General features: G+C 45.9%; 1 protein-coding gene across 1 annotated transcript in view; it reads left to right on the forward strand.

Annotated features, from left to right (window-relative positions):
* CDHR2 (cadherin related family member 2) overlaps nt 1–25796 on the forward strand; it is a 173225-nt gene that overhangs the window by 17618 nt on the left and 129811 nt on the right. Inside the window, exons 3-5 of the mRNA XM_063447280.1 lie at nt 845–913; nt 22085–22221; nt 25662–25715. Of these exons, the coding sequence (XP_063303350.1) occupies nt 845–913; nt 22085–22221; nt 25662–25715 (260 nt within the window). The remainder of the gene's footprint in view (nt 1–844; nt 914–22084; nt 22222–25661; nt 25716–25796) is intronic.

The raw sequence follows: 25796 nt of genomic DNA on the forward strand, positions 1-25796 counted from the left end.
GCTCGTGTTCTAGTGAAGATGCTGCACTAATTCTGAGATATTTTTTTATCCCTGGTATTGGAATACCAACTTTCTGACCCAAAGCAAGGTGAAAAGTGAAGCAATTTGATATCAGATAAAAATACTTTAAGGTTCTCCTGGCTTCTACTCACATAATCCAAAAACTTAAGCCTGCCCCAAAACAATTTTATCATAAGCTGTCTGTACAAAAGTATATTATCCATACACATACACATAAGAATCCAAAATATCTCTAAGAAGAGAAAATTGACTATTGTTTAATTATTCACATCCCTTATTTGCAATTTACAATGTCTAAGTCCATTACAACAATCCTTGTCTGTACTGTAATTGCTGCATATTATTCTGGGTAGAAGGGAGGTCGGTGGCACAGTGCCAAGCTCTCTTTTCCATAATTTCTAGTTGAATAGATCTATTAGAAAGTAGTCACTATGATAGCATTATTATATGATACGTTCTGATACCCTAGCTTCAGATTCTGAAAGTGTGATACAAGCAAGGTTACAGAAAAAATCAAGGGAGGTTCTGATCTCAGTGTTTCTCCATTTGATTGTATGTCTTCTAGTGCGGTGATAGGCCGTGTTTGGATTCCACAAACCTTTTAGAACATAAGGTTCTAAAGACATGCATCTGTTAGAATGGTAAATAAACATATCGATAAGAAGTCTGTTTAAGTGACACATAAACATAAATATGAAATCATGTATTTTTGTTTCAGGTTGTCATTGTGTTGGTACATATTTATTACGCAAATAATTTTAAACACTATAAATAAACACTATTCATGCAGTGCTTTATACATGTAGTTTGTTTTACATTTCAGATCCATGTAATACATTACAATTTGCAACAAACATGACTTTTGCAAGAATACCAGAAGATACACCTGTGGGTAAGTATGATATCTTAGTGTAATTAGTGACATAACTTGCAATTTATTCTATTCAATAATTTGGTTTTCCTTGTATCTCTCAGAGATATTTTAATAGGGGAACTACACTGATCAGCCACAACATTAAAATCACTTATAGAGGAAATGTATATACCGTAATTGATTATAACGTTACAATCGCACCTGTCAAGGGATAGGATACATTAGGCAGCAAGTGAACAGTCAGTTCTTGAATTTCATGTGTTTGAAGCAGGAAAATTGGGAAAGCAAAAACATCTGTGTGACAAGGGATAAAATAGTGATGGCTTGATGACTGGGTCAGAGCATCTCTAAATGGCAAGTGGGTGTTCCCAGTGTGCAATGGTCAGTATAATTAAAAGTGGCGCACAGAAGGACAACCAGTGAACCAGCATCAGGGTTATGGACAGCCAAGGCTCATTTATGCACGAGGAAAGCAAAGGCTAGCCCGTCTGGTCCAATCACACAGAGGCGCTACTGTAACTCAAATGGCTGAAAATTGTAATGCTAGCCATGATGGAAAGGTGTCAGAACACACAGTGCATTGTAATTTACTGCATTTGGAGCCATGTAGCCGCAGACTGGTCAGAGTGCTTATGTTGAACCCTGTCTACCACCGAAATCGCCTTCAGTGGGGACATGGCATTAAAATTACATTTTTTTTTATCTAATAGCTTTCCTTTGACAAATGGGACAAGGCAGGGGTGTCCATTATCCCCATTGTTATTTGTGTTGGCCATGGAACCCCTAGCAGAAATAATTAGGAAAACACCGGAAATTGAAGGCATTAATATTGGTGATACAAGCCATAAGATAAGACTATTTGCAGATGACATCATACTGTCACTAAAGAACCCAATGAAATTCATAACATCCCTTAATATTATCTCAAAGGAGTTTGGAGAAATGTCATATTACAAACTCAATACTCATAAAACCCAAGCACTCCCATTCCATGATTTGATTTGGATAAACTGAAAGAACAATATCTTTTTGAATGGAAAGATTGATATGGTAAAGGATTTCCCTGTATTCACCTGTATTCATTCGGTTATGTCCTCTCCCTGCTGTTTCATTTTAACCATGTGTTCGGGAAATGCATTCGTTCTACCGAACGGAGACCACCCTGGGTAGCAATCAGAATTTGGAACACCGAGTAATCACACGAAAAAAAGCAACTTAATTGAGTGCTTCTAGGTGGCCGCCATTCGGCATACGAACACGTGGCGAGAACAAAGGATGGCGGCCATCTTTTAAAAAAAAATATTTATTTTTCTTGTGCATATGAAAAACAAACATTTGGTCTTGCAGCGCCACAACAGCAACTGCAGGCTTATCTTGAACATTAGATTGATATGGCATCCGATTGAATAGCACAATTTTATGGTATATTATCATGAGAAACATAAAATTTCAGACTGTTCTATAACGTGCAAACTAGATAATAGTGTGAGCATTTGCAGAATTTGCATAAGAACAATGGGCTGAAGCGTGCAGCTGTGGTTTAAATCAAGTTAAAGTAAAATATGGCTTAAGGAGGCGCTGCACTGAATGTAGGTAAGGTGACCCGCGACCATGAGTAGGTGTGCAGCCCTTATTAGGCAACTCTTGCTTATTCGGACCTATGATATGGCTGCAAGGGGCTTAGTGCGCTGCTAAGGTGTTCCTCAGTTTGTGAATGGATTCTGACTTTAAGATAGAAAAAAAAAAAAAGAGGGCTAAATGCCTGGGTGTCTGAAGCGTGTAGATGCTCCCTAGTGCTTGCTAGTATAGTGTACTGGTTGGTACGCTGCGCATTGTGCGAGGTATACGTCTAGTATTGAGCATAGGTTGAGTTGTGTATGGTACTTAGGTACATGAGAGCAGAGTCATTGCAGGAGTCCAACAGGTTAAACCAGGTCTGTAGTGTTGTCTGCATAGCTGCATTATATATGTTATCCCATGTAAAGCACAAAAAAAGAAAGAAAAAAAATAGGTCTTGAAGGATTAAATTACATAAAGCATAAAGAAGGAAACCTTAAATACTTTGAGTCCTATAATCAGGCATGTAGTTATCGGAAGGAGGGTGGCATGGTCATAGAGTCCAGCATCAGCCTGTGCATAGTGGCTGTCCGTGTGTTGTTCCATGCTGGAGCTGCATGTGGCTGTCTGCAGGAGCTGTAGCTCGATCTCAGAGGCACTGCGATCTGGATCCAGGGTAGGGAGCGGTGTCATGTGCTGTGAGCCAGGTGCTTGGATAAGCCTGTGTATGAGTCGCTCGGTGGTGTTCAGGGTGGGCTGGTTACATGCCGTCCCTGTCGATCGGCTGTCCCTCTGCGTACCTCTCCTCATGTGAGCTCGGGCCTCGCAGCCGCTATGGTCCGGCAAGCGCTGTAGCAGTATGTCGTAGGGTTCCCACCCGTCAGGCTGCCTCATGCAGGTATGTCGCCTTCGCCAAACATTTGTCTGAAATGCATGACCAAAATTTTAAAAAAGTGTGGCCTGGCTTACAAAAAGAGATGGAAAGGTGATGCAGTATGGAGATATCGTTGATGGGCAGATTGACATATATTAAGATGACTGTTCTACCCAATATATTATACTACCTTAGAACAATTCCTTTGTCCATTCCGTTGTCCTTTTTTTACAAGATACACTTAACATTGATTAAATACATCTGGAATAATAAACTGAGTAGGATTAAGTTGATAACTATGCAACATTTAAAGGTGAACGGTGGTCTTGGTGTCCCAGATTTTAGGAAGTATTATAATGCTACTAATGCGGCTTCTGCTTTTAAATTTAACATGGATCATAACAGGCCGAGGTGGCTAAAAATGGAAGCAGAAAAGATTCAACCATATTCTATTAAAGAACTGTTATGGCTGCCTTTAAATAGACACCCTAATGCTAAACATATGTTTCCTTAAACCAAGATTACCCTCAAGGGCTGGGATATTCTTTTAAGTAGTGTTAGACCATCCTCCAGTTTATCACAAGCAATGCCATTATAAATTCTAAATTATTACTTACCCCCTCTAGATCTAACTTTTTGGCACTCCCATTCTATATGTAATTTGAATACTTTCTTTTCAGGGAATTCCCTTTTAACATTTGATCAATTTAAAGAAAAATTTGATTTGGACGATTCTATATTACCAAAACATACTCTAATAACAGACAAATTGAAACAAAATTTTTAAATATTAGAATTGGGAACAGGAGATAAATCACTAAAAATTTCAAATTTAGAAAAAATGTCTGCTTACCCTGATATTGGAAATCTCCTGCTATACCCTCTATAGTTGATGCACTAAAGTTAGTATTAGAAAACAAATCGTATGAGATGGCTACTACATAGCCATCTTTATTATGGGATCAGCTTAATTATTTCTGGACTGAGTGGGAAAACAAGGTTACAAAATCTTATCATTTATAATTCAAAAGATATTCAAACTGTAAATTTTTTTTTTTTTTTTAATTCTTTATTTTTGTTTGTGCATTAAGAAACAGGTATGTCTGTTACGCCACAATAGCGTTGGCAGACCATTTGTCAACAAGTGATAACATGACATAATAAGTACGTTGCACAGTTTTTAGATTATAAGTAACATGTAAACAATGAACAACAAGGTTTGGTGCAGTAGAGTATATTCCCAGGCCTATGTGTCAAAGTTGTAGGCATTGTAACCGCTTAGGCAAAGTAATTATTTCTTTCGTACACGTAGGGGTAGCTGCTAACCAGCTTCTACAGTGCCTGAGAAATTAAATAGATGAATTAAATTAAATAGATAAGTGGTGCCTAGACTTAATAATCAATTTGTTTTGTGCATAGCTTAGAGTGCTGGGAGTTCTATCCCCGCTTGAGTTTCAGGGCATCTGCACAATTTGTGTGAAGCGTATGCGATCTATTCTGACCCTATGGGTATGTACGCTAGAACATAGTATCTTGGTTAGGCAGAAGCTAACTGCCAAGGAGTTAGGTAAGTTATTCTTTGCTGGCTATATGCTTACAGTAGGTAACCTATAAGGGTACCTTTGAGCGTATGCAATCGTTACACATGTGTCTGCTTTTTGTGTCAGAGTTTCAACATGGTCTCTGAATATAAGGCTTCTTTTGTGCTTCTGGCCTGTCTAGTGTGTATCTCTTTCAATTGAAATTCCTTATTTTCGGGTGCGGATGGATTAACATACAGCCCCGGCAGCAGCATAACGGCAAGTACCAGCTGCATAGACACCACAGGAACAGCGTACCGCGAGTCCACACCGGATATGTATAGACACACCTAACCTGCTATATAACTGTGGTGTGCGGTTCATATGAACTGGGCGATACGGTTTCGTGATGTGAAAGACAACAGTGAAATAACATACTTTGAGAATAAACATTTTTGTACATTAAAGGCAGTCGTATATGACTCGTGTGCTCGCCCTGTGGCCGGTTGGAGTTATTTGTCTTGTGGTTATCCACCTTACATTGTTATAGTGTAATTTAGCAATAAACAAAGATGTTTAAATGTCTATCTGTTCCTGTCCAAATTAGAAAAGATTGAATTGCGTATATACGCTGAAGTAATTCAGACTGACACACGGAGTTCAGGTTAAAATAACTTCGAGGAAATTTATTGGCAAGTGGAGCAAGAGCGGGCTCGCAGGCCCTTTTAAAGGGAACTTTGCATCATCATTGATTATCGAGATATCAGTAAATAAACATCGTTAATTGGATTAATTGTTAAGTGTTTGTGTCAGTGACCACCCATCAATATGATTAATTGGCTCAAAAACTAAGTGGTTAGCTAAGTGTCCACCCACCGAGAGGTGGTATTGTTCTGGACACGGGTGTGGACAGAAGGCTCAAGCGCCATCTTTCCCAGCATGAGGTTTACTCGGTGGAAAGGGGGGCTTGAGCGTCATTTTACGTAGTTAGTGATGTCAGTCTTGTGGTCAGGTGCAAGGTTCTCTTATGAATAGAACATTTCATTAGTACAGTGTTCTCGTGGCCTTCAAATTATACTATGTTGCAAATTACAGGAGATTCAGCAATTCCTGGGTTAGTCATGTCTTTATAGAAAATACAGTCTCTGTTCATTGTATTAAATGTTGCTGGGAAATTCTGTCATGTAATGTAGTTTAAAATGGAGAATCTGTCAGGTAATGAGGACAAAATGAAGGGTCTGTCACAGTGTGAGGTTAAAATGGAGTTAGTACAATAATTCAATACAAGTTCAATAAAGATTTTTAATAATTCTACATCAACATGAGGGGCATACAGTGCCACTGCTAGGGGACGCTGTGTCCTGTAGTAATTCGTTTTAGGCGCTTGGGTCTCTCGTGCGGTGGGTAACGGGCTGCCCGTTTAGTCATGGCCCCCTCCCGGCTCCGTCCCCATGTTCTACGTGTGTGAGGGCCCTCTGTCCTGGTGTGGGGTCAGTCGTGTATGCCGTGTCTTCTGTCGAGAGTCAGGTTGCGGCCTATCAGGAAGCCTGCTGGTAGGTAGATGAGAGCCTCGGTGTGTCCGACTATGGGCTGTGACCCTAAAGTCTATTTTACCCTCTGAATGCTTCACTTACCGACTCAGGGCATAGAGTAGCCAGCCCATCAGTTACCGCTACTCACAGTATTAACCTAAGATATGCAAATGTGTGACAAGGGCTACATAACCAGAAACAAAAGTGATTCAACTTATAAATGGCAGAGAAATGAGCAGTGAGACTGTAGGGTCATTAGCCACACACTAGAACTGCTTAAATATGCTAAAGTTTTTTTGGTGCCTAGAGTATCCCTTTAAAGCGGCACTATCATGGCCGAATCTCGTTTTAACCTCCCCTCCTGACTCCACTACATTGTATTGTCCCCCTAGTTACACCCAAATGTCCCTAAGCCCCCCAAGGCGACAACCAAAATTTGGTGTGCAGGGATGGGGTCCCTCTCAATTTGATCGGGTTGGACATATTTAACACGGCCTTCAGACAGGGGTCAAGGCTGCGCTGTCTGCGGGGGGCGTGATGACGACAAGGGGCAGCAACTTACGTCGGACTCACAGTGGCGGGAGTCCTGGCCAGCACAGTCATAAGCGGAAGAATTTGACGAGGAAGCTTGGGGAATCGCAGCCAGTCAGGAGCTGATGGTGGGCTGCTCCGGACTTATAGTTTAACGGGATAGACCTGTCTGTTGGTGATGCATCCCAACAGCCGACAGTGAATAGTTGCTGGCATTGATTATCAATAAAAGCTGTGGTCGTTACTCTTACCCAACATAACAAGGTCTGACGTTTTTTATTGGGCAACGGGTGAGGGTTGTTCCTGGGGGTAGTCAGCAGTTGTGACAAAACCTCTGTTTTATGAATGCCCTGCCTTTTTGTATTTCGTCTGCTGTTCATGTAGTTAGCCCTATTTTGTTCTTTCATAAAAAAACGAACAAACTACCGAACAGCCAGACCACCCGCACTGGAAGTGTGCAGCTCATTAATTGCCCAGAAGCTGCAGTTAACCACAGCTGTTTGTTGAACGGCTGTGGGTCGCCGTTCGTTTGAACGAACACGTGGCGGCGGCCATTTTAAACTGGCGAACGTTCAGCGGTGTTTGGTCGTCGACAGCGTGGAACTATTTTCGGCCACAATTTCACATGACTATCTAACTTCCACCTCGTTCGTTTCTATTTAAACGAACGCCGTGCCGTTCGGTACATTTAACACACAAAGAAGACCGACCCCAGGTAGCTTAATCCATGGAGCTAATATTGGACATATTTCAAACGAACAGACTCTTTAGCTCCATGGCGATTTGACTGTGTTTGTGGGATTTGAGCGTTGTTCGACTATATTGAGCGTTCAGACTTGCTAAAGTTTTTTTGGTGCCTAGAGTATCCCTTTAAAGCGGCACTATCATGGCCGAATCTCGTTTTAACCTCCCCTCCTGACTCCACTACATTGTATTGTCCCCCTAGTTACACCCAAATGTCCCTAAGCCCCCAAGGCGACAACCAAAATTTGGTGTGCAGGGATGGGGTCCCTCTCAATTTGATCGGGTTGGACATATTTAACACGGCCTTCAGACAGGGGTCAAGGCTGCGCTGTCTGCGGGGGGCGTGATGACGACAAGGGGCAGCAACTTACGTCGGACTCACAGTGGCGGGAGTCCTGGCCAGCACAGTCATAAGCGGAAGAATTTGACGAGGAAGCTTGGGGAATCGCAGCCAGCCGGGAGCTGATGGTGGGCTGCTCCGGACTTATAGTTTAACGGGATAGACCTGTCTGTTGGTGATGCATCCCAACAGCCGACAGTGAATAGTTGCTGGCATTGATTATCAATAAAAGCTGTGGTCGTTACTCTTACCCAACATAACAAGGTCTGACGTGTTTTATTGGGCAACGGGTGAGGGTTGTTCCTGGGGGTAGTCAGCAGTTGTGACAAAACCTCTGTTTTATGAATGCCCTGCCTTTTTGTATTACGTCTGCTGTTCATGTAGTTAGCCCTATTTTGTTCTTTCATAAAAAAAACGAACAAACTACCGAACAGCCAGACCACCCGCACTGGAAGTGTGCAGCTCATTAATTGCCCAGAAGCTGCAGTTAACCACAGCTATTTGTTGAACGGCTGTGGGTCGCCGTTCGTTTGAACGAACACGTGGCGGCGGCCATTTTAAACTGGCGAACGTTCAGCGGTGTTTGGTCGTCGACAGCGTGGAACTATTTTCGGCCACAATTTCACATGACTATCTAACTTCCACCTCGTTCGTTTCTATTTACACGAACGCCGTGCCGTTCGGTACATTTAACACACAAAGAAGACCGACCCCAGGTAGCTTAATCCATGGAGCTAATATTGGACATATTTCAAACGAACAGACTCTTTAGCTCCATGGCGATTTGACTGTGTTCGTGGGATTTGAGCGTTGTTCGACTATATTGAGCGCTCAGACCCAGGCTATCTTTTTTTTTTATATTCTTTATTTTTGTTGTGCACAAATTAACAAATAGTTTCAATTCGTCACAACAGTGGTAGCATGATATATGGTGTTTCAACATACAGTGCATAATGTGACATTTGAGTTTTCTGCACAGTTTTTTTTTTGAAAATAAGAAAAAGAACATGCATCAAAGACTAAACATTCATGACTAAATGCTACTTGTAGGGTCATGCGACATAATTAAGATGTGAGTGTGACAAGCTGCATAATATTATTACTAGCTAGAGCTGTGACCTATGGCCCCATGCTTAATATCCTATAGGTACCTAACATTATATAAACTACAACGTGATACGGGTCTGTCACAGAGTGAAGAGAGTGAGGCCGAGAAAGATAGGTATGTGTGAGTGTGAGTTATTGTGTAAAGTTTAACCGGTTTGCTCAGCCACAATAACAGTAACAATCATTGTAATAACATTCACCTTAAACATAACGTGGCATATGAGCAGGCAACACATTTGTAAATTCTATTAAAGAGAGTTGAGACAGTGAGTAACACATAACATTTCTGCTTATTTGCATTACTTCCGTCTGCGTCATGAGTATATTTTATAGAAGCAGGGTAGCTATCGTTTCAGTATAGGGGTATGCCAAGTCACTTGGGTACAGTGAGTGACATTAGCGACTTTGCGGTGGGAACAATTTGCACCATTGCCTGCCTGAGGAAGCACAGAGTCCCTTGGCCATGCCGCATATTATTGGCTATCCCGGTTTGCAGTAAACTTATACACAACATGCAACCTGACTAGGTGCTGATGGTCGGCTATGTCGAGGTAGACATTCTGACTAAACAGCTTGGTTAGGTAGTCTCAGACAATGCAAGACCATTGTAGGGGTTAATAACATTAGTTTAGTTATGACTACGAGGGTCAAAGTAGACAGCTTGGGTGATCTCGAAGACAATTTAAGATTAAACGCCTACGTGGGTAGTGAACCCTCTATGGCTAAGTAGGTGCATAAGCCGTGTGTTGTCATTATTGCCAGTTGTTCCTTAAGACTGTCCACGGAGTTGTGTGGCTAAATAGCAAGAGGCATGGTGTGGGTGGATTGCAGGCCTAGTCAGCATGAGTGTGTTAGCTCATCGGTATGTTGTGTGTGAGTTGTAGTGTGGGATAAATAATAATACTGTTAGAGCAGTCATGTAACTCAGTGTCAACTAACCGTGGGTAAATAGCCTCTCTTCTTAAGGTGTTGCCTATGGCTACTTCCGTAGGTGTTCCGTAGGTTCCGTAGGTTCACCTTAATGAAATATTTTCAATACCACGTTTTAAGTATCCTGCTCATTGGAGACTATCAAGGGCTGATAAGTGGGATCCACGGGTGGGAAAGCTTTTGTATTGTGTTTTACCACGCTAATACTAGTACAATCATAAGAAAAAAAAAAACCAAAAAACGGTAAAGGAACGCAACCCAAAAGTCAATTCACTCTGGTCACATGGTGACCCCTGGTTTGTGGTAAGTGTTCAGCTATTTTGCCCACTGTGAGTGTGGGGGTAACCGTACAGGGGCTATGAGTCCCATAGAGTCCTGTCATGTTTACCCGTCAGCCAGTGTCCCGAATGGTCATCTCTCCGGGCCGTGGCGTGCTGGTCCGGCCTTCCCTCCACGGTACAAGTCGGTCGGTTAGTGGGCGGAAGAGGTGTATTGGTAGTCCTATTAGGCTTGCGGGTTGCTGCACTTGAGTATGTCAGACGGGTGATTGCATAGTGGCTGATCCAGCCTATCCATATATATATTCAAACCATAGTACCAAAACTGTGGAATGGCAGTAAAACAGAATTATGTTGTGTAGGTGCTCCCGTCTGGAGCGCTCAGGTAGGGACTACTGTCCGTGTAGCGCGGGCTGTGCCTCTTGGGACAAAGGTCTCTGCGGTAGCCGGGTTCGACTCGTGTGGTTTGAATGGAGCGCGGGACTGTTGTAGCGAGTCCGGTGGGAGGCCCAAGGTGACAAGGTGCATCTTCGCTTCCTGTAGGTCCGTTATAAGGTAGGTATTTTCACCCTGGATCATCCGGAAGCTTGTGTGGGGAGCGCCATTGATATTTGATGGTATGTGCGCGGAGCAGAGTGGTGAAAGGCCGTAGAGTTGCCCGCCAGGCCACAGTCCCTCTGGAGAGATCTGCGTAGAGCGATGTCTTCGAATGTGAGGGGTGTGTTACCTCTGGCGGCGGCCATCACCGCCATCTTGTCCTGACGCATTTGAAATTTAATAATTAAGTCCCTGGGTGCCATCTGGGGAGCTGTGGGTGCTTTCGGGATTCTGAACATGCCGTCCAGTACAACCCCTTTGGCCTGCTTCGGCGGTAGTAGTTTGCTAATTAGACGCCGTACGAAGTGGGAAGTTCGGACTCTGGGACTGTCTCCGTAATGCCTCTAACCTTTATGTTTTGGGCTCGGCGTGAGTCTTCCAGTGCCGCCATAGTCTGTTCCACCCTCAGGTGCTGTAGTTGTAGCGTTTTCACCTCCTGCTGGAGCGTGGACACTTGTCTCGTGTGGTTGCGACAGTCTTGCTCCACGGTGCTCATGCGGTGTGTTAGGCCCTGAATGTCTTTTTTCATTTCAGCCATATCCACCTGTATGTTTCTGCAGAGCTCCGCTAACAGCTCCCTCATTTCAGCCTTAGTGACCGGGGCAGTGTCCGGCTTTGCTTGAGGCTGTGTCGGGGTATGCATTGCCGGCGGGCATGTCTCCTCAGGCTCAGAGAGTCCTTCGTCGGAGTCTACGAAGTCTTCCATGTAGGCGTCTAAGTCGGGCTCCGGAGCGCCACATGCTCGCCGCCACAGATCCCCTATGCTGGTGACCGGCCGGGGTGGGTCAGGTTTTGGCTTTTTTTTTTTTGTTTAATTTCGTTTTTATTTCTTTTCAGTTAGTGATGTCAGAAACCAGGGTTACAGAAGAGAAAAAGGAACATAAATGGTTGAACATAGTGGGGTTCCACAAAGTTATACATAGTGTTTAAAACAGTCAAGCACTAGCGGCTTCAGAGCCCTGTTGAACAGTTATTGTTTACGTGGGTGAATGCTTAGTGGGTGTTTCGACCTTCCAGTGTCGGTATCAGTGACAGACGTGAGTTGGTTGCGCAAAAGTTTGGCCGTCCAGTTCCCAACAATGTCACTGGTGGGCTATTACATTGGGATGAATTTGCAACACATAACCTATAACATTGTTTGAACATTCGGTAACATGTGACTGAGTGGATTCCCAGTCGGGCTTGGGATTTTGAGGATCTCTGTCCTCCCTTTATCATAGTGAAGAAATACATATAGTGGACTCGCAGGTCTCTCATTCCTACCTTGCGCTTAGTCGCGCTGGGACACGCAGGTCCCCTTCATAATGTTAGACCTTGAAACCGTTGTCACCTTATCTAGCAGTCGGGTGGCGTCAAAATCGTTGCCCTAGGTGCTCTGTGCCTGTGAGATGGGGCCGGTGGGTGGTAGGGGCATCTCAGAGCGTAGGTCAGGGCAGGACCCATGAGTCTAACCTTTGATGCATTTCGGGTGAGTGCTCTCTAGCCTTTGTGGTTAACTGTTTCCCGTCATGGTATACTCCCGGGTCTCCATCTCTTGAGTGTGGTGTACCTCTTCTCGGGACCGATGGTCCTGATGCGTCTCTCTAGAGGTCTCAGTCGGTATTTGCTCGCGTCTGTGCGTTCGGTCTCGTTGTGTCAGTTTTCGGTGCTTATGGAGCATGGATGGGCGGAGGCACGGGTTTGGTGCCACCCATCGATCAGTCAGGTGTCTGTCGGCGTTGGGTGGGGTGGGAAGAGGGGGGGGCGGGTTCCCCATGGGGTCATCTAACGGGGTTCGGGGGATCAGCATGGATCCCCTGTGTGAACTCATCTAGGGCTGTCTGCCCAAGCTTTCAGAAGTCTGGGGTCCTAATATTAGCTTGTCTCCCCCAGTATATCCCGGAGTTTGTCTCCAGTCATCGTTAGAATCCAATGTGTCCAGATGTCTAGGTATCGTTGTGTCCTGTCTGTAGCCGTCAGGTGTAGGTCTTCAGTCACCCTGAGGTCTTCCATTTTCGTGAACCATTCCCTAAGGGTGGGGGCCTCAGTGTCTCTCCAGTGTAGGGGGATGAGGAGTTTGGCGATGTAAATATCCTAATAGTCATAACTCGTTTATATATGTTGCTAGGTAGCGTAGTGTGGTGTAGAAGCATTGCTGCTGGTTCAAAGGGTGGGGGGAGGTCAGAGAATTTTTGCATCATTTTGTAGATCCCTCTCCAGAAGGGTTGTATCTTCTCGCACGACCACCAGATGTGCAAGTGTGACCCCGTTCCCGTCCCACATCGCCAGCAGTGTGCGGTGTGTGTTGGATGTATGTTGTGTAGTATGTCTGGGGTGCGGTACCATTGTGTGAGCAGTTTATATGCGGCCTCCTGGTGTCTGTTGAAGGCCGCACAGTGGTGTGTCAAAGTGCAAATTTTGTCCCAGTCCTCGTCGCTAAACGTCTGGTTTAGGGCCGTTTCCCATTTTCCTTTAAATCTAGGTGTTTCTACCGGGATCTGGTCTTGTAGCAGGCTGTAGAGTTTGGATATCCCATGCGGGAGTGGGTCCGGGTCAAGGCACAGGTGTTCGAACTCCGTGGGGGCGCGGCGCAGTGCCCTACCTTGTGGCAGAGTCTGGAGGTAGCTCGTCAATTGTGCGTGTGTGAATGTCTGTGAGAACGTCGGGGGCAGGTCACCTATGAGGTCTGAGAGGGTCTTCCGGCCTGATGGTGTGAGGAGGTGGTGGAGCCTAGGTAGTCGGTCAGGGATAACGCTCCTGAGAATGAGCGGGTCGAGTCCCGGAGGGAAGTCCGCGTTGTATGTCAGAGGAAGCAGGGGGGATGGAAATGGGGTCAGGCCCGCTCTGTCTGCTATACCGTACCAGACTTGGAGGGTGTTCCACACATATATGGGTGTCTCGGCTCTCCCCTTTCTAGGTAGCCATGGGGCCAGTGCTATGGGAATCCGTAGGTCCGCTTCCTCCACGACCTTCCATTGTTTGTGGACGTTGAGTTTAGACCATTCCACTACTCTAAGGAGATGGCACGCTTGATAGTAAAGGTGGAAGTCTGGCAGTGCCATGCCTCCCTGCTCCCTCGGCTGTGTGAGTTGAGAGAATTTTAGCCTGGGCTTTTTCCCTGTCCACACGTATTCTCTCAGGGTCTTATTTAGGGTCGCGAAGTACGGTCTGGGTATGCTTATGGGTATCGCCTGCATCAGGTACAGCAGTCTTGGTAAGAAATTCATTTTAATGACTTGAACCCGGCCAAACCAGGAGATGTGGGGGTATGACCATTCCCCGGCATCTCTCTTGAGCACTGCTAACATTTGGGCGAAGTTTTCTCTAAAAAGGTCCGCGCTGTTTCGGGTGAGCCAGATTCCTAGATATCTTATTTTTGAGTCCGCCCATTGGAATGAGAAGCTCTGGCGGAGCGGTGCCTCTCTTTGTTGGGGTATAGAAATGTTAAGGATGTATGATTTGGTGTAGTTAATTTTCATATTGGAGATCTCCCCGTATTCTCTAAAAGCTTTGATAATGTTGGGAAGCGAGATTTCGGGTTTGGATACGAAAAAGATAAGGTCGTCGGCGTAAGCCGCCACCTTGTGCTGTGTGAGGCCTTTAGTTACCCCTGTGATGTCTGGGTTGGTTCTAATTGCTTGTAAGAATGGCTCTAGTGCCAGAACGAAAAGGATCGGCGATAGGGGACAACCCTGTCTAGTGCCGTTCTGTATGGTGAAATCCTCTGTGAGGGCCCCGTTCACGAGTATCTGGGCTTTGGGTTGCCTGTAGAGCGCCTCTATCCATCCCCTCATGTGTGCCCCCATGCCCAGGTGTGTGAGGGCCTGAAACAGGAATGTCCAACCGATCCTGTCGAAGGCCTTCTCCGCGTCCGTGGATAGCAGGAGAAGGCCCCCGACTTTCCCCCGTTCCCCGTGGGCTATTGATAAAGCTCTGATCGTGTTGTCTCTGGCTTCCCGCCCCGTCACAAACCCCACCTGGTCCGGGTGTACCAGGGCGGGGATGTGTGGTTGCAGGCGGGTCGCCAGTATTTTTGCCAATAGCTTCGTGTCGCTATTTATGAGGGATATAGGGCGGTAGTTGTGGCAGTAGTTGCCGTCCCTCCCTTCTTTGGGGATGAGCGTGACATGTGCCCTGAGGGACTGTGGGGGTAGGTGGTGCCCTTCCCTAATCGTGTTAAAGGAGGACAGCAACGGCGCGTATAGGGTCCCTGCGAAGCATTTGTAGTAACGCAATGGAAGGCCATCGGGCCCCCGGGCTTTTGCCCAGTTTGGATGTTTTTTTTTTTTTTGAATTCTTTATTTTTGTTGAGGCATTTGATTATAAGGGTACAGAAAAAAGAGAGGGAGACGTTCAAGGATTGTACAGGATAGGGTCGACATAACATATTGACAAGTCTCCTATGATTATCAACCTCATTTTATATATAGTAGCATGCTATGACTAAATACTGTTATCTCTCGCTTTAATACGGTTATCTCTCGCTTTAATACGCTTATCTCTCGCTTTAATATGGTTATCTCTCTCTTTAATACGGTTATCTCTCGCTTTAGTACTGTTATCTCACGCTGTAATTCTGTTATATCTCGCTTTAGTACTGTTATCACTCGCTTTAATATAGTTATCGCTAAATCTAAACATACCAGTGCAATACATAAAACTAGTTATGATTGGTAAGCTGTATGTAAAATCACATAGTAATCTAGTGTGCATCACTAACTAGGTAAAACAGTATGAGTTAGTTACATGTTAGGAGATAATACAAATAGAAATAAAAATAATAATAGTATAAGTAGACTGTTATCTAAACATTTCTGTTCCATTTAAACGTTGCTTTATAGTATTAAGACTTGGGTATTGTTACTTGTATGGCCCTAAACATCTCACTAAGGCGTTCATATCAAGCAGTGATGCATATGTGGCAACAGGCTTAATATTGCTAACACATTTTAATTCCCGTGATAGTCTCTCAGGGTATAATGAGTAGGTCGCTTGGCTGAGAGTCTCTGGATGTGCCAGATGATGCCCCTTATATAAAGTCCCGGCAGTGTACCTGACAGCAGCTGATGAAGCCTGATAAGTTCGGTTCTCTGTCCCAGTATCCACGTGGAGGTGAAAGGTGCCTTCGTTGGCGCATGATGAAGAGGTTTGCGCCCAGGCTTGTTTCAGCAGAACTGTTGTTGGGGCATAGCCTGGACTGCTGGTGGCATGCATGTTCGGATTGTAAGCAGGAGCAGCAGCAGGATATCTTTAAATAAGGTAAGCGTGCTCTTGACGGCGTGTCGGCATCTCTTCACCCCAGGCTGATCTGTGGGCAGGTGTCTTTGTTATTCCTCCAGCTAAAGGGTCATAGCTTCTCTGGACTCATGCTGCAGCTTTACGGTGGTTTGGGCGGCTAATGTGTCGAGCATCCATCTTGGCTCCCTGTCCCATGCTCCTCGAGCGCTGCCTGCTGCGGACCGTTCTCTCCACCCACATCCTCGGCTGGGTCTCTAGAGGTGAGTGGTTTGCCGAGGTTCAAGGGGCCCGCGATCTGCCCTGTTTGCCGATGCCGGGTGGGCAGCTTGTGGTGTCTCATGTCTGGGCGCCAGCTTTCATGGCCTCCGCCATCTTGGCTGCAGCGCCATCTTGGCTGCAGCGCCCCAGGCCCTTCCGCTGTGCCTTGGGTGCTTGAGGTGGTCAGGGTTCAAAGGTGTGGACCGGGATCACCCCCCCGGCCCAAAGGGGGGGGAACGGGGCCAGGTCCTTGCAGATCCGGCTTCTGGCTGAACTCTGATGGGCAGGATAGTGGGGCAGCGGCCGTCTGCCCCACTCACCGCCGGAATAGGCCTCGGATGTGCCAGGGAGGGATCTTCCTCCAGGGGACTGAAGCCTGTTGGGCCAGCCTCACCCTGGATCCAGTGCTCTCTGCCCGATGAGGGCCACCGTTGCCAGACGGTTTTTATGTTATAAATCGGAGTTTTATGGCTGATTTGTTGGTTGAATGCAGGAGCTGGGCTCTCCTGCGACCGTCCAGCATGGCGGTCCGGCCCCGCCCCCCCAGTTTGGATGTTTTGACAGCCACCGCTATCTCCTCCACCGTAATGGGTTCATCTAATGTTTCAGTCACCTCAGGTTCCAGGATTGTGTGCGTGTTGGTTCGGAGGAAGTTAGTTATCCGGGTCATGAGGGTGGCTCGCGAGTGTGCGTCTTGCGGGGATGGTAGGGAATAGAGGTCTTTCTAGTAGGAGCGTATGATGTCATGTATTTCGGTAGGGAGGCAGTGCACAGTCCCCTTTCCGTCTTTAATTTTGTCTATATATATATTTTGTCAGCTGCCTACGCTTAGTTAGCATTCGTGCTAGCAGTGTTCCACTCTTGTTGCTGTTAGCCTCAAAGAAAGCTTTTTGTCTGGCAGCCTCTCTGTGATGTCTAGCGTTCAGAAGTGTGGTCAGTTCCCTCCTCAGCTGGAGTAGCTTGGCCTGGTGTGTGGGGAGGCTGTCCCTTTTGTTAGAGTCGTCTGTCGTTTGTATCTCTTGTATGAGTGACGTGATACGCGCCTCTCTTTGTCGCTTCAATAACGACCCCTGTTGTATGAGGTGTCCCCTTATTACGCATTTATGCGCCTCCCAGATGTATGTGGGTGAGGTTTGGTCTGGTGTGTTAGTCATGAAGTACTCAGTCAGTGTTCTCTCCGTCTCAGTCCGGACGTCAGGCAGGGACAGTAGGTAGTCATTTAGTCTCCACTTGGTCGCCTTTGGTCTGTATATTGGTGAGGAGAGAGTGAGTGTTACCGGTGCGTGGTCCGACCATGTTGCTGTTCCCAGTTCCGTTGTCTTTACTAGTGTTAGATGATGGTGGGTCGTGAAGAGATAGTCGAGTCATGAATATGTGTTGTGTGGGTGGGACAGGAACATATAGTCCCTCTCATCCGGGTGGTGTGCCCTCCAGCAGTCTATCAGTTGTGAGCGCTTGAGTAGGGCTTTTATGTGGTTTAAGTGCTGGGTCGGGACCCTGGATGACCCTGAGGACGAGTCCCATTTAGGGTCCAATGTCAAGTTAAAGTCCCCTCCCAGAATCAGTATGCCCTCTGTGAAGGTTTGGAGTTTGAGCAGGGTGCGGTTTAGAAAACTATAGTGCCTTTGGTTCGGGGCATATATGTTTGCGAAGGTATATGTAGAGTCGGCTATGGTACCCTTTAGGAACAGGTATCGTCCGTCCGGGTCGGACTTGGCCTCCATTTCATGGAAAGGTACCCATTTGTGGAGCAATATGGCGACCCCTCTCGATTTGTTTGTCCTATAGTCACTATAGTATCCCCTAGTGTATCTGTGGTCGGTCATTTTGGGCTGAAGCCCTTCCTGAAAGTGCGTTTCCTGAATGTAGACCATGTCAGTTCTGGATTTATGGAAGTCCCTTAGGGCGTTTGTGCGTTTCTCAGGTTTATTCAACCCCCTTGCGTTTATGGTGGTGATTTTCAGGTCTGCTTGGCGGAGCGCCATGTTAGGACCCCCGGGGGATCCCAGGGTGGTGGTCTAAGGGAGATGGTCAGAGGAAAAGAGGGAGGGGGGTGGGGTGGGGTAAGATAAGATAGGGGGAGAGAGTAGGGATGGGTAGTCAGTCTGTAGTGAACCAGCGTCCGTCCGGTCGCTGTCTAGGATGTGGGTAGCCCGGGACGAGTGGTCACCCTCCCACCAGGGGCTTGGGGTGACCCCCGCTCGGGGTCTGTTACCCCCTCCTGTTAGGGGTCGAGGGAGGTCGCGAGTCTCGTGGCAGCACTCGTGAGTGTGTGGACTGTTACGGCACCAGTCCCTTAAGTCCTGGAGTTCGTTGCCCATATAGTCCCCTGTCGGCTCATTGTGCGTTTTGGTAGCCTATGTGTTCCTCGCTGTCTAGAGTGCGGCCCTGGGCCGTGTAGCCTCCGTGCGTGTCGGGTCTCTTGTGGGTCAGGAAGTGGCGTGTGTGGGGGTCTGTAGTAACCATTCAACATTTAAACATTTGAACATTTGTACATTTGAACCTTTGCAGGGACAGAGATAACAGTAAGGAAGAAAGAGAATCTGCAGCGTCTCGGGCCTTGTCCCATCCCGGCAGTCTGTACCCAGTGCCCCCGTGGGGCACAACCCCAACCCCCCATCCCTGTTAGCATCATCCCCTTAAACATTGTGGCCCATGAGTAACGGCCATCCGTGCCCGCATTTCCCTCCCCGGGAGCCCGGGCCCCCCGGGGCCCGGCCAAGGATGCCCCCCCTCCGCACGCTCACCTACACGGGTCATCACATAGCGGATTGGGGGATCCCTGGCCCAGCCCAACCGAGGGCACAGACCCCCGTTCGTCCCCAACACCCCCCCCACCACCCCCCACCCTCCACCCCCCTCCCGGATCCCCCCCTCTCGGTGGCCTTACGGCCCTCACCAGTCTGATTATCAGGGAACCTCCACTGTTGGTGCGAGGTCCCTCCGGCCTCTCTGTTGGGCGGCCTGTGTCAGTCCCCAGGGTGTCATCGTATAAGTCCGGCGGTCCGCTAGTATCATTAGCTCAGGGAAAAAACGCCGGCGGACTGGTCAGGTCCGACCCTCCTCCATTTGCCTAGATTTCATCTGGTGCGCCTGGTGAGTGTTGGGATGGGCTGGAACATGGTGTCCGGCTGCTAATGGAGAGTGTTGCTCGGTGTCGGGTGAGTAGGGCATAGGCGGGCCCTGGACCCCAGCGGGGCCCGGGCGGCATACCTGGCGTGTTATGCAGAGGCCCCGGACGGGCGCATCACCTGCTGTCGGTCCCGTCGTGGTCTCTGTGATCTCTGCTGAGGTAGTTGGGCGTTAGTGGCAGGTAGGTAGAACGCCAGTGGATCTGGCCACGGCATCGGGATCGGGGGGAGCTGCAGGTCCCGAATCAGCTCCGGCAAGTCCTCTGCCTCTCGTACTAGGAAGGGGCCTGTCGGTGTAAAAATTTGTAATCCGGTTGGGAATGTCCAGCGGTATCTGTGTTTATTGGATTGCAGAACCCTCGTGAGCAGGTGCATGGCCCTGCGGTAGGCCAATGTCGCTGGGGAGAGGTCTGGGAATAATTGTATCAGCGTTCCGTTAAGTGGTATTCGGTCCATCTCCCTGGCCCGTTAGAGGATTTCCTCTTTGAGTGGGTAGTTTGCCAGACAGCATACAATGTCTCTGGGGGGATCTTCCGGAGACCCTTTGGGGCGGAGGGCCCTGTGAGCTCTTATGAACTCTATTGTGGAGGCCTCTGGTCTTCCGAGGATCTTGTTGAAGAGTCCTGTCAGGATCTCCATCACTGATTCTGAATTCGTTGTGCTCTCAGGGATACCCCTGACTCTAATATTTTGTCTTCTGCCTCTGTTATCGAGGTCTTCAATGTGATGTGCCATCTGCCTAAGTTGGGCTGCTTGTTTGTTTATGGTGTCCGAGTTCGCCGTTTGCACTGAGTGCGCGTGGTCGGAGTCCGCCTCCAGTTGCGAGACTCTATGGTTGAGGCCTTGTAAGTCCTCCCTCATGGCATGCAACTCCTCTGTGATCGAGTGTTGTAGGGCCTTGTTTGCCTCTCTTAAATCCGCTTTTGTTGGAATGTTGCTGAGCATTTGCATCCATTCTGGGGGCATTGCTGGTGCTCCCCGTGGGGCTGGATCCCACCCCCCAGGGAGGCGGTGGAGTAAGGTCCGCGGCCTCGGAGTCGTTTGAGGCCTGTGAGGTGAGGTCGGCCGGCGTGGTGAGGTATTGCCTGATCGACGGGGCTGGGGACCCTCTCGGGGTGTCGGCAGATTTGGCAGCTTGTGTTACCCTTTGTGATTTCCCCATCGTGGGATCCGACACGTCGCTTAGCGAGGAGATAAGCTGAGCCAGCGGGGAGCTCACCGTTTATGCTGCCATTACTCTCAGCGTCCAGGCCACGCCCCCGAGGTTTTGGCTTTTTGTGTTTCCTGCCCATTGGTGTGCCGCCTGCAGCAGCAGGTTAACTTTGGTAGCTTTTTTGGGGGGGTGAAATAGTCGAATTTTGCTTGATTTGTGCCTGTAAATCTCGGAGCTCTCATGAGAAGCGACCAGTCAGTTCGGCTGTTGGCTCCGCCCCCCCCCCCCCCCCCCAGGCTATCTTTTTTAATGTATTTTTGTTACTCTTGTAAAATAGAAATATTTTCTCTACCTGGAGATAATTAAGTTTGCTCAGGCCACCTAACCCAATTATCTCCAGGATAGAGAGGAGGGATTTCCCTGTTCCTGTGGGAATGTGTTATATTTTACTGTAAAATGATTGGTCACTGTATTTTGTGTTCCTGTCCTCCACAAGGTCCCTGTGGGAGTAACCCTTGCTGGAGGACCTGCATAAAAGGCCGAGCTGTGGCCATCAATAAACCAAATTGTTTTACCCCTTCATGAAGTCTTGGCTCATGTTTGGGGGATTGGGAGCTATATTTCACAACACCTTCATATTTACTTGGATTTCGGGAGACGTTGCACAGATATACTCAGCTGGAGTGTAAGATATCCGTTACACTGGTGGCAAGCGGCGGGATTTTCTCCCGAATGGATATATTGAACCGAAAGAAGGAGTGAATGGCCCAACAGATACGAACGGCTCAAACGAACGATGTTAAAGGAATTACTGGAACCTGGCAGCATAGTGGCAAGCAACAAGCGTAAAGCCACGATAATTGCCAAATTACTAGAGAGCGACAGAACCACCGACGCTACTATATTTGCATTATTTGCACTTTTACTTTCTTTCCATCTGATAGTGATTCCCAATAGGCATCCAGTGAATACATACCTTGAATGGTTGCTAGAGCCATCAGTTTGGGGTGTGACTTTGCAAATCTTCTCCTTTACTCATCTGTACTCGAATAATTTGAACAATAAATGTTTGCGACTGCGTACTTGATATTTCAAAGGGAACCACAACTCTTGTTCATTACATGCTGTAAATGTTTGAGTAAGATAATGGTAAACATTTTTTACTAGTAAAAACACCACACAGAAATACATGCTGTATACAAGTTGTAAATACAATTTTTTTTAAAGCAAAATTCACACAATTTTAGCTCAAACCATGATGTTTTACATACTATTTACATACTAATATGCAAGTCTTGTTTTAATAATTGTGCATCTACTTGGCACTTGCTATCTCTCGTAGCACATTATACTAACAAAAAATCCCTCTTGTGCATTTTAAACATTTGTTTATTAATAATGTTGTATCTTTCTTTTCCAGGATCTACAGTATTTTATATAGTGACTATAGATCCAGAAATTAATCTATTATATGGTATAGAAGGCCCACATAGTTACTACTTTAATGTGGACAGGACGACTGGGAAAGTGGAACTTGCTATTTCTTTGGACTATGAGGTAGGTTCATAAATACCTGAACCAATGGTTAGAATGTACTAGGATAGAATATATGTAAAATGAAATCCGACAAGAGCAAACCCCTTTGTCACTTTTATAGTCATTAATGCTTTACTATCCTCATTTACAATAATCAAGTGAGAAAGCGTTGAGTTTTTTTTCTTTCAAACAGCTTTATTGAGAAAAGTTGCATTACAAACACGTTGGCAATAGTTGTCTCGAGTGTATAAATTGCATATAAACCTTTACAAATATGATGATTAGGTACATCAATTAAAATGAAATGCTTACACATTGACTAGACGGCGGTTAATTGAAGATAAGTAAAACCAACAAAGAAAATACAACCACACAAAAAATATATAAGTACAATGGAAATGGTCAACAGGTCGGTCATGGAGTACAGTGACTCAAAAGGAGCATCACTAGATGACCGTACAATCCTGTGAACTGGATGGAACCAGTTTGTTAGAGGGATGTACAGACCAAATAACTAAAGAGTAAAAGATAAACTAGGAGGAGTTTACATCTCAAGAGCTGGTCCATAATAGCATAGTATCCAGTGAGAGGGAATTAACGCATTTGCCTCACCTAACAGTATCCACAGAAGTTTTTGGTTATGCTTATCCGTAAAGGAATTAGTGCACCCCAACAGGACCTGCACCTGGGATAGACGGCAAGAGTAATGCAAAATCATTTGCAGGAACCGGATAACCTGATCCCAGAAAGGGCGAATATAGGAACACCACGACCAAATATGTTCAATGAAACCCAACTCTGCCCGACACCTCCTGAATAAATTACTAACAGTAGGGAAAAGGGAGCTGAGAAAGGCAGGGGTTCTATACCATCTGATGATTCTCTTGTGCTTATTAAGACTTTCAGTTAATCTTTTGAAAGATAAAAATCCAATCTGTAGGGACAAGCTGTATGCATAAAGCAGCTTCACAGGCTCGTTAATAAGTAGGGTGTAGGGTTTGGTATAGTGCTGAACCAATGAGTAAATTTGAGAGAAGGGTCTGTCCACTGTATTGTTAGCATTACATTTCTCTTCAACTGTGGTCATGTCTAGGGATGCACCGAAATTTTGGCTGCTGAAATTTTCGTCCGAAAATGGGTCTATCCCGTTTTGGCCAAAAACTGGTCAAATTTGCCGATATTAAAAAAAAAAAAAAAAAAAAAAAAAAATATATATATATATATATATATACATTTTATTTTGTAGTGCATAGTATAACAGACATGCTTGCAGTAACAATTCAGGTGATTATATATCACAATGAAAGATAGTAATGATAACATGAAAAGTCAAGAATACTGCACTTGGGACGGGGGGGGGGGAGAACACTATGGGACAGGGCAGGGGGGAGAAAAGAACAGTATGGAACAGGGGAGGAGGGGGGAAAGAACACTATGGGACTTGGGAGGAGGGAGGAAAGAACACTAAAAAACAGTGAGGGGAGAGGAACACTAGAGGGGGGAGAGAGGAACATTAAGCAGGGGGGACCACAAAAAGAGAAGAGAGAAGGGATTTTTTGTCACATTAGATTAATTCAATTAATTAAAAAGTCTAATATTAATAAAATTATAAGAAAAAAACTTTTTAAAAATCATTTGGGTTAAAAAGTCATTTTTGCTTTCGGGCCAAGGGCATCCTGATTTTTCGGTTTCGGCCCAGAATTTTAGTTTTGGCGCATCCCTAGTCATGTCTCTAGTCTCCTCAGGAAATGTGTTAATTGGGAGATGCAGAATGTCTCTATCAGTGAGGGGGCCTTATCTCCCAGTAGATCCACACTTGCTGTCAGATTAGGTTGATGTTCCTCTACCAAGCTCCGTGAGGCCACACTTGATAGAGTGACTGGCAGTAGGGGAAGTGCTGCACGCCCCCTTCCTCTTCCTGACAGTCACCCTGCCTTTGTCCAATATGCAGAATTATACACATTGTGAGGTACAGGAAAGGAGAATCCAAAGACTTGCTCAGGCAGAAGGTTAGGTCAGTCGGTTCTTAAAAGAGAAAACAGACAAGCGGTCAGAATACCAGGAATCAAAATAAGGCTAAGGTTCAACAGGAAAAGAGTAATGTCAGCAACTCAGCTCACACTGATCCCTCATTTTCTGTGATGAGTACGTACTCAGAGTATATGTAATAAGGAAATGGGGAAATGGGGAACAGGCCTAAAGGGGCAGAGTTAAACTGCAGAGAGCTGCATGTATGTACGTAGTGGGGAATTACGATGCAGCATAAACATAATTAAACCCCATTCAACCTCCCCCCAATAACGACAGACAACGTGGTATGGATGAACAGGCCACAGCATTTATTATAACATAAATAAATTACTGTATAACACACCCATAACTCCATATATTAAACTCTTCTTTCTGTAACGAAATTGTTAGCAACAAAACATAAATAACATATATATATAAATAACAACTCAACATACAGTGCTATACAGAGAACCCCCCGTCCTTGCCAATAAAAACCTGCAGTGGCTCCTAAACACCACTGCCTCTCACCTCCCCCCCCGTCATAAAAAACATATTCCAATGCCTGCCATCAGCCGACCTTATCCACGCTCGATGGGCACGAGACCTCAGGCAACCTAAAGTTAAACCTTTTGAAGCAGGGGAGGCTGAGACCTGTAAACATGAGGAACTTATTCCATCCTTAACATAACCACACTTAATTGGCAAGGACATACCCCCGACTCGCTGTGACTAACTAAACCTACTCGGGGTGGGCGGGCGGGAAGCTGTTCACTGGCCCGAATCCCAAGTGGCACTGAGGTAAGACCTCCCCCCTGCTAGCTCACATAGCCCTAACCCCCACCCACACAATACACCCACTATCAAAGACCCTCCCCTGCATCTATCCCCACACTCCTACATGTGCCCTTGTCCGCTTAGCTGCGCTATCTCCCCAGGGCCTAAACATTGTTTTCCTTTTAAGCAAAACTAAAGAGAATTGATGTGGAAAAAACGCTGCATAGAAAGCCAAAACTTCATTTGAGTTTGGTCAAATTAACTGAAGTATGGTTGGTGCCTGGAGTTTGAATGGAGTAACATAGCTTCCATATGTCAATCTTCTATTAAAACTTATTGTTCTTAGTTTTTTTTTGTAAACAGGTAAGTGTTGCTCTCAGCATCATTTTTTTTCTAAGGTAACAGAAAAATTCTACTTCGAGTCGCAGTTAGTTTGGAACTATGAAAATATTTGGAAATATGAAAATGTTTATTGTTTTACTGTATTTCTGGTGTCACTTTTTCCAGTTCAGATGAATCAACATTTTCTCTATTTTACATAAACACACTGAATTGTTGAATTATACATGAAATATATTTAAATATTTTTTTTAATGGTACATTTTGCAGTGACTTCTTAACTATGATGCAACATATCCTTATCATGCATTTTTTTTAATATTTTTCTGTTTCAGAGTAGAACGCAACATAATATTATTCTCTCAGTTGAAGACAGCAGTAACATACCAGTAAGATGTTTTTGATGCTTTTGGGTATTTCATAAAACAGGGGTGACCAAAGTTATGACATTAAACCGTGTGACAGCACCA

This window comes from Pelobates fuscus, chromosome 3, assembly GCF_036172605.1.
Source record: "Pelobates fuscus isolate aPelFus1 chromosome 3, aPelFus1.pri, whole genome shotgun sequence".
NCBI lineage: Eukaryota > Metazoa > Chordata > Amphibia > Anura > Pelobatidae > Pelobates > Pelobates fuscus.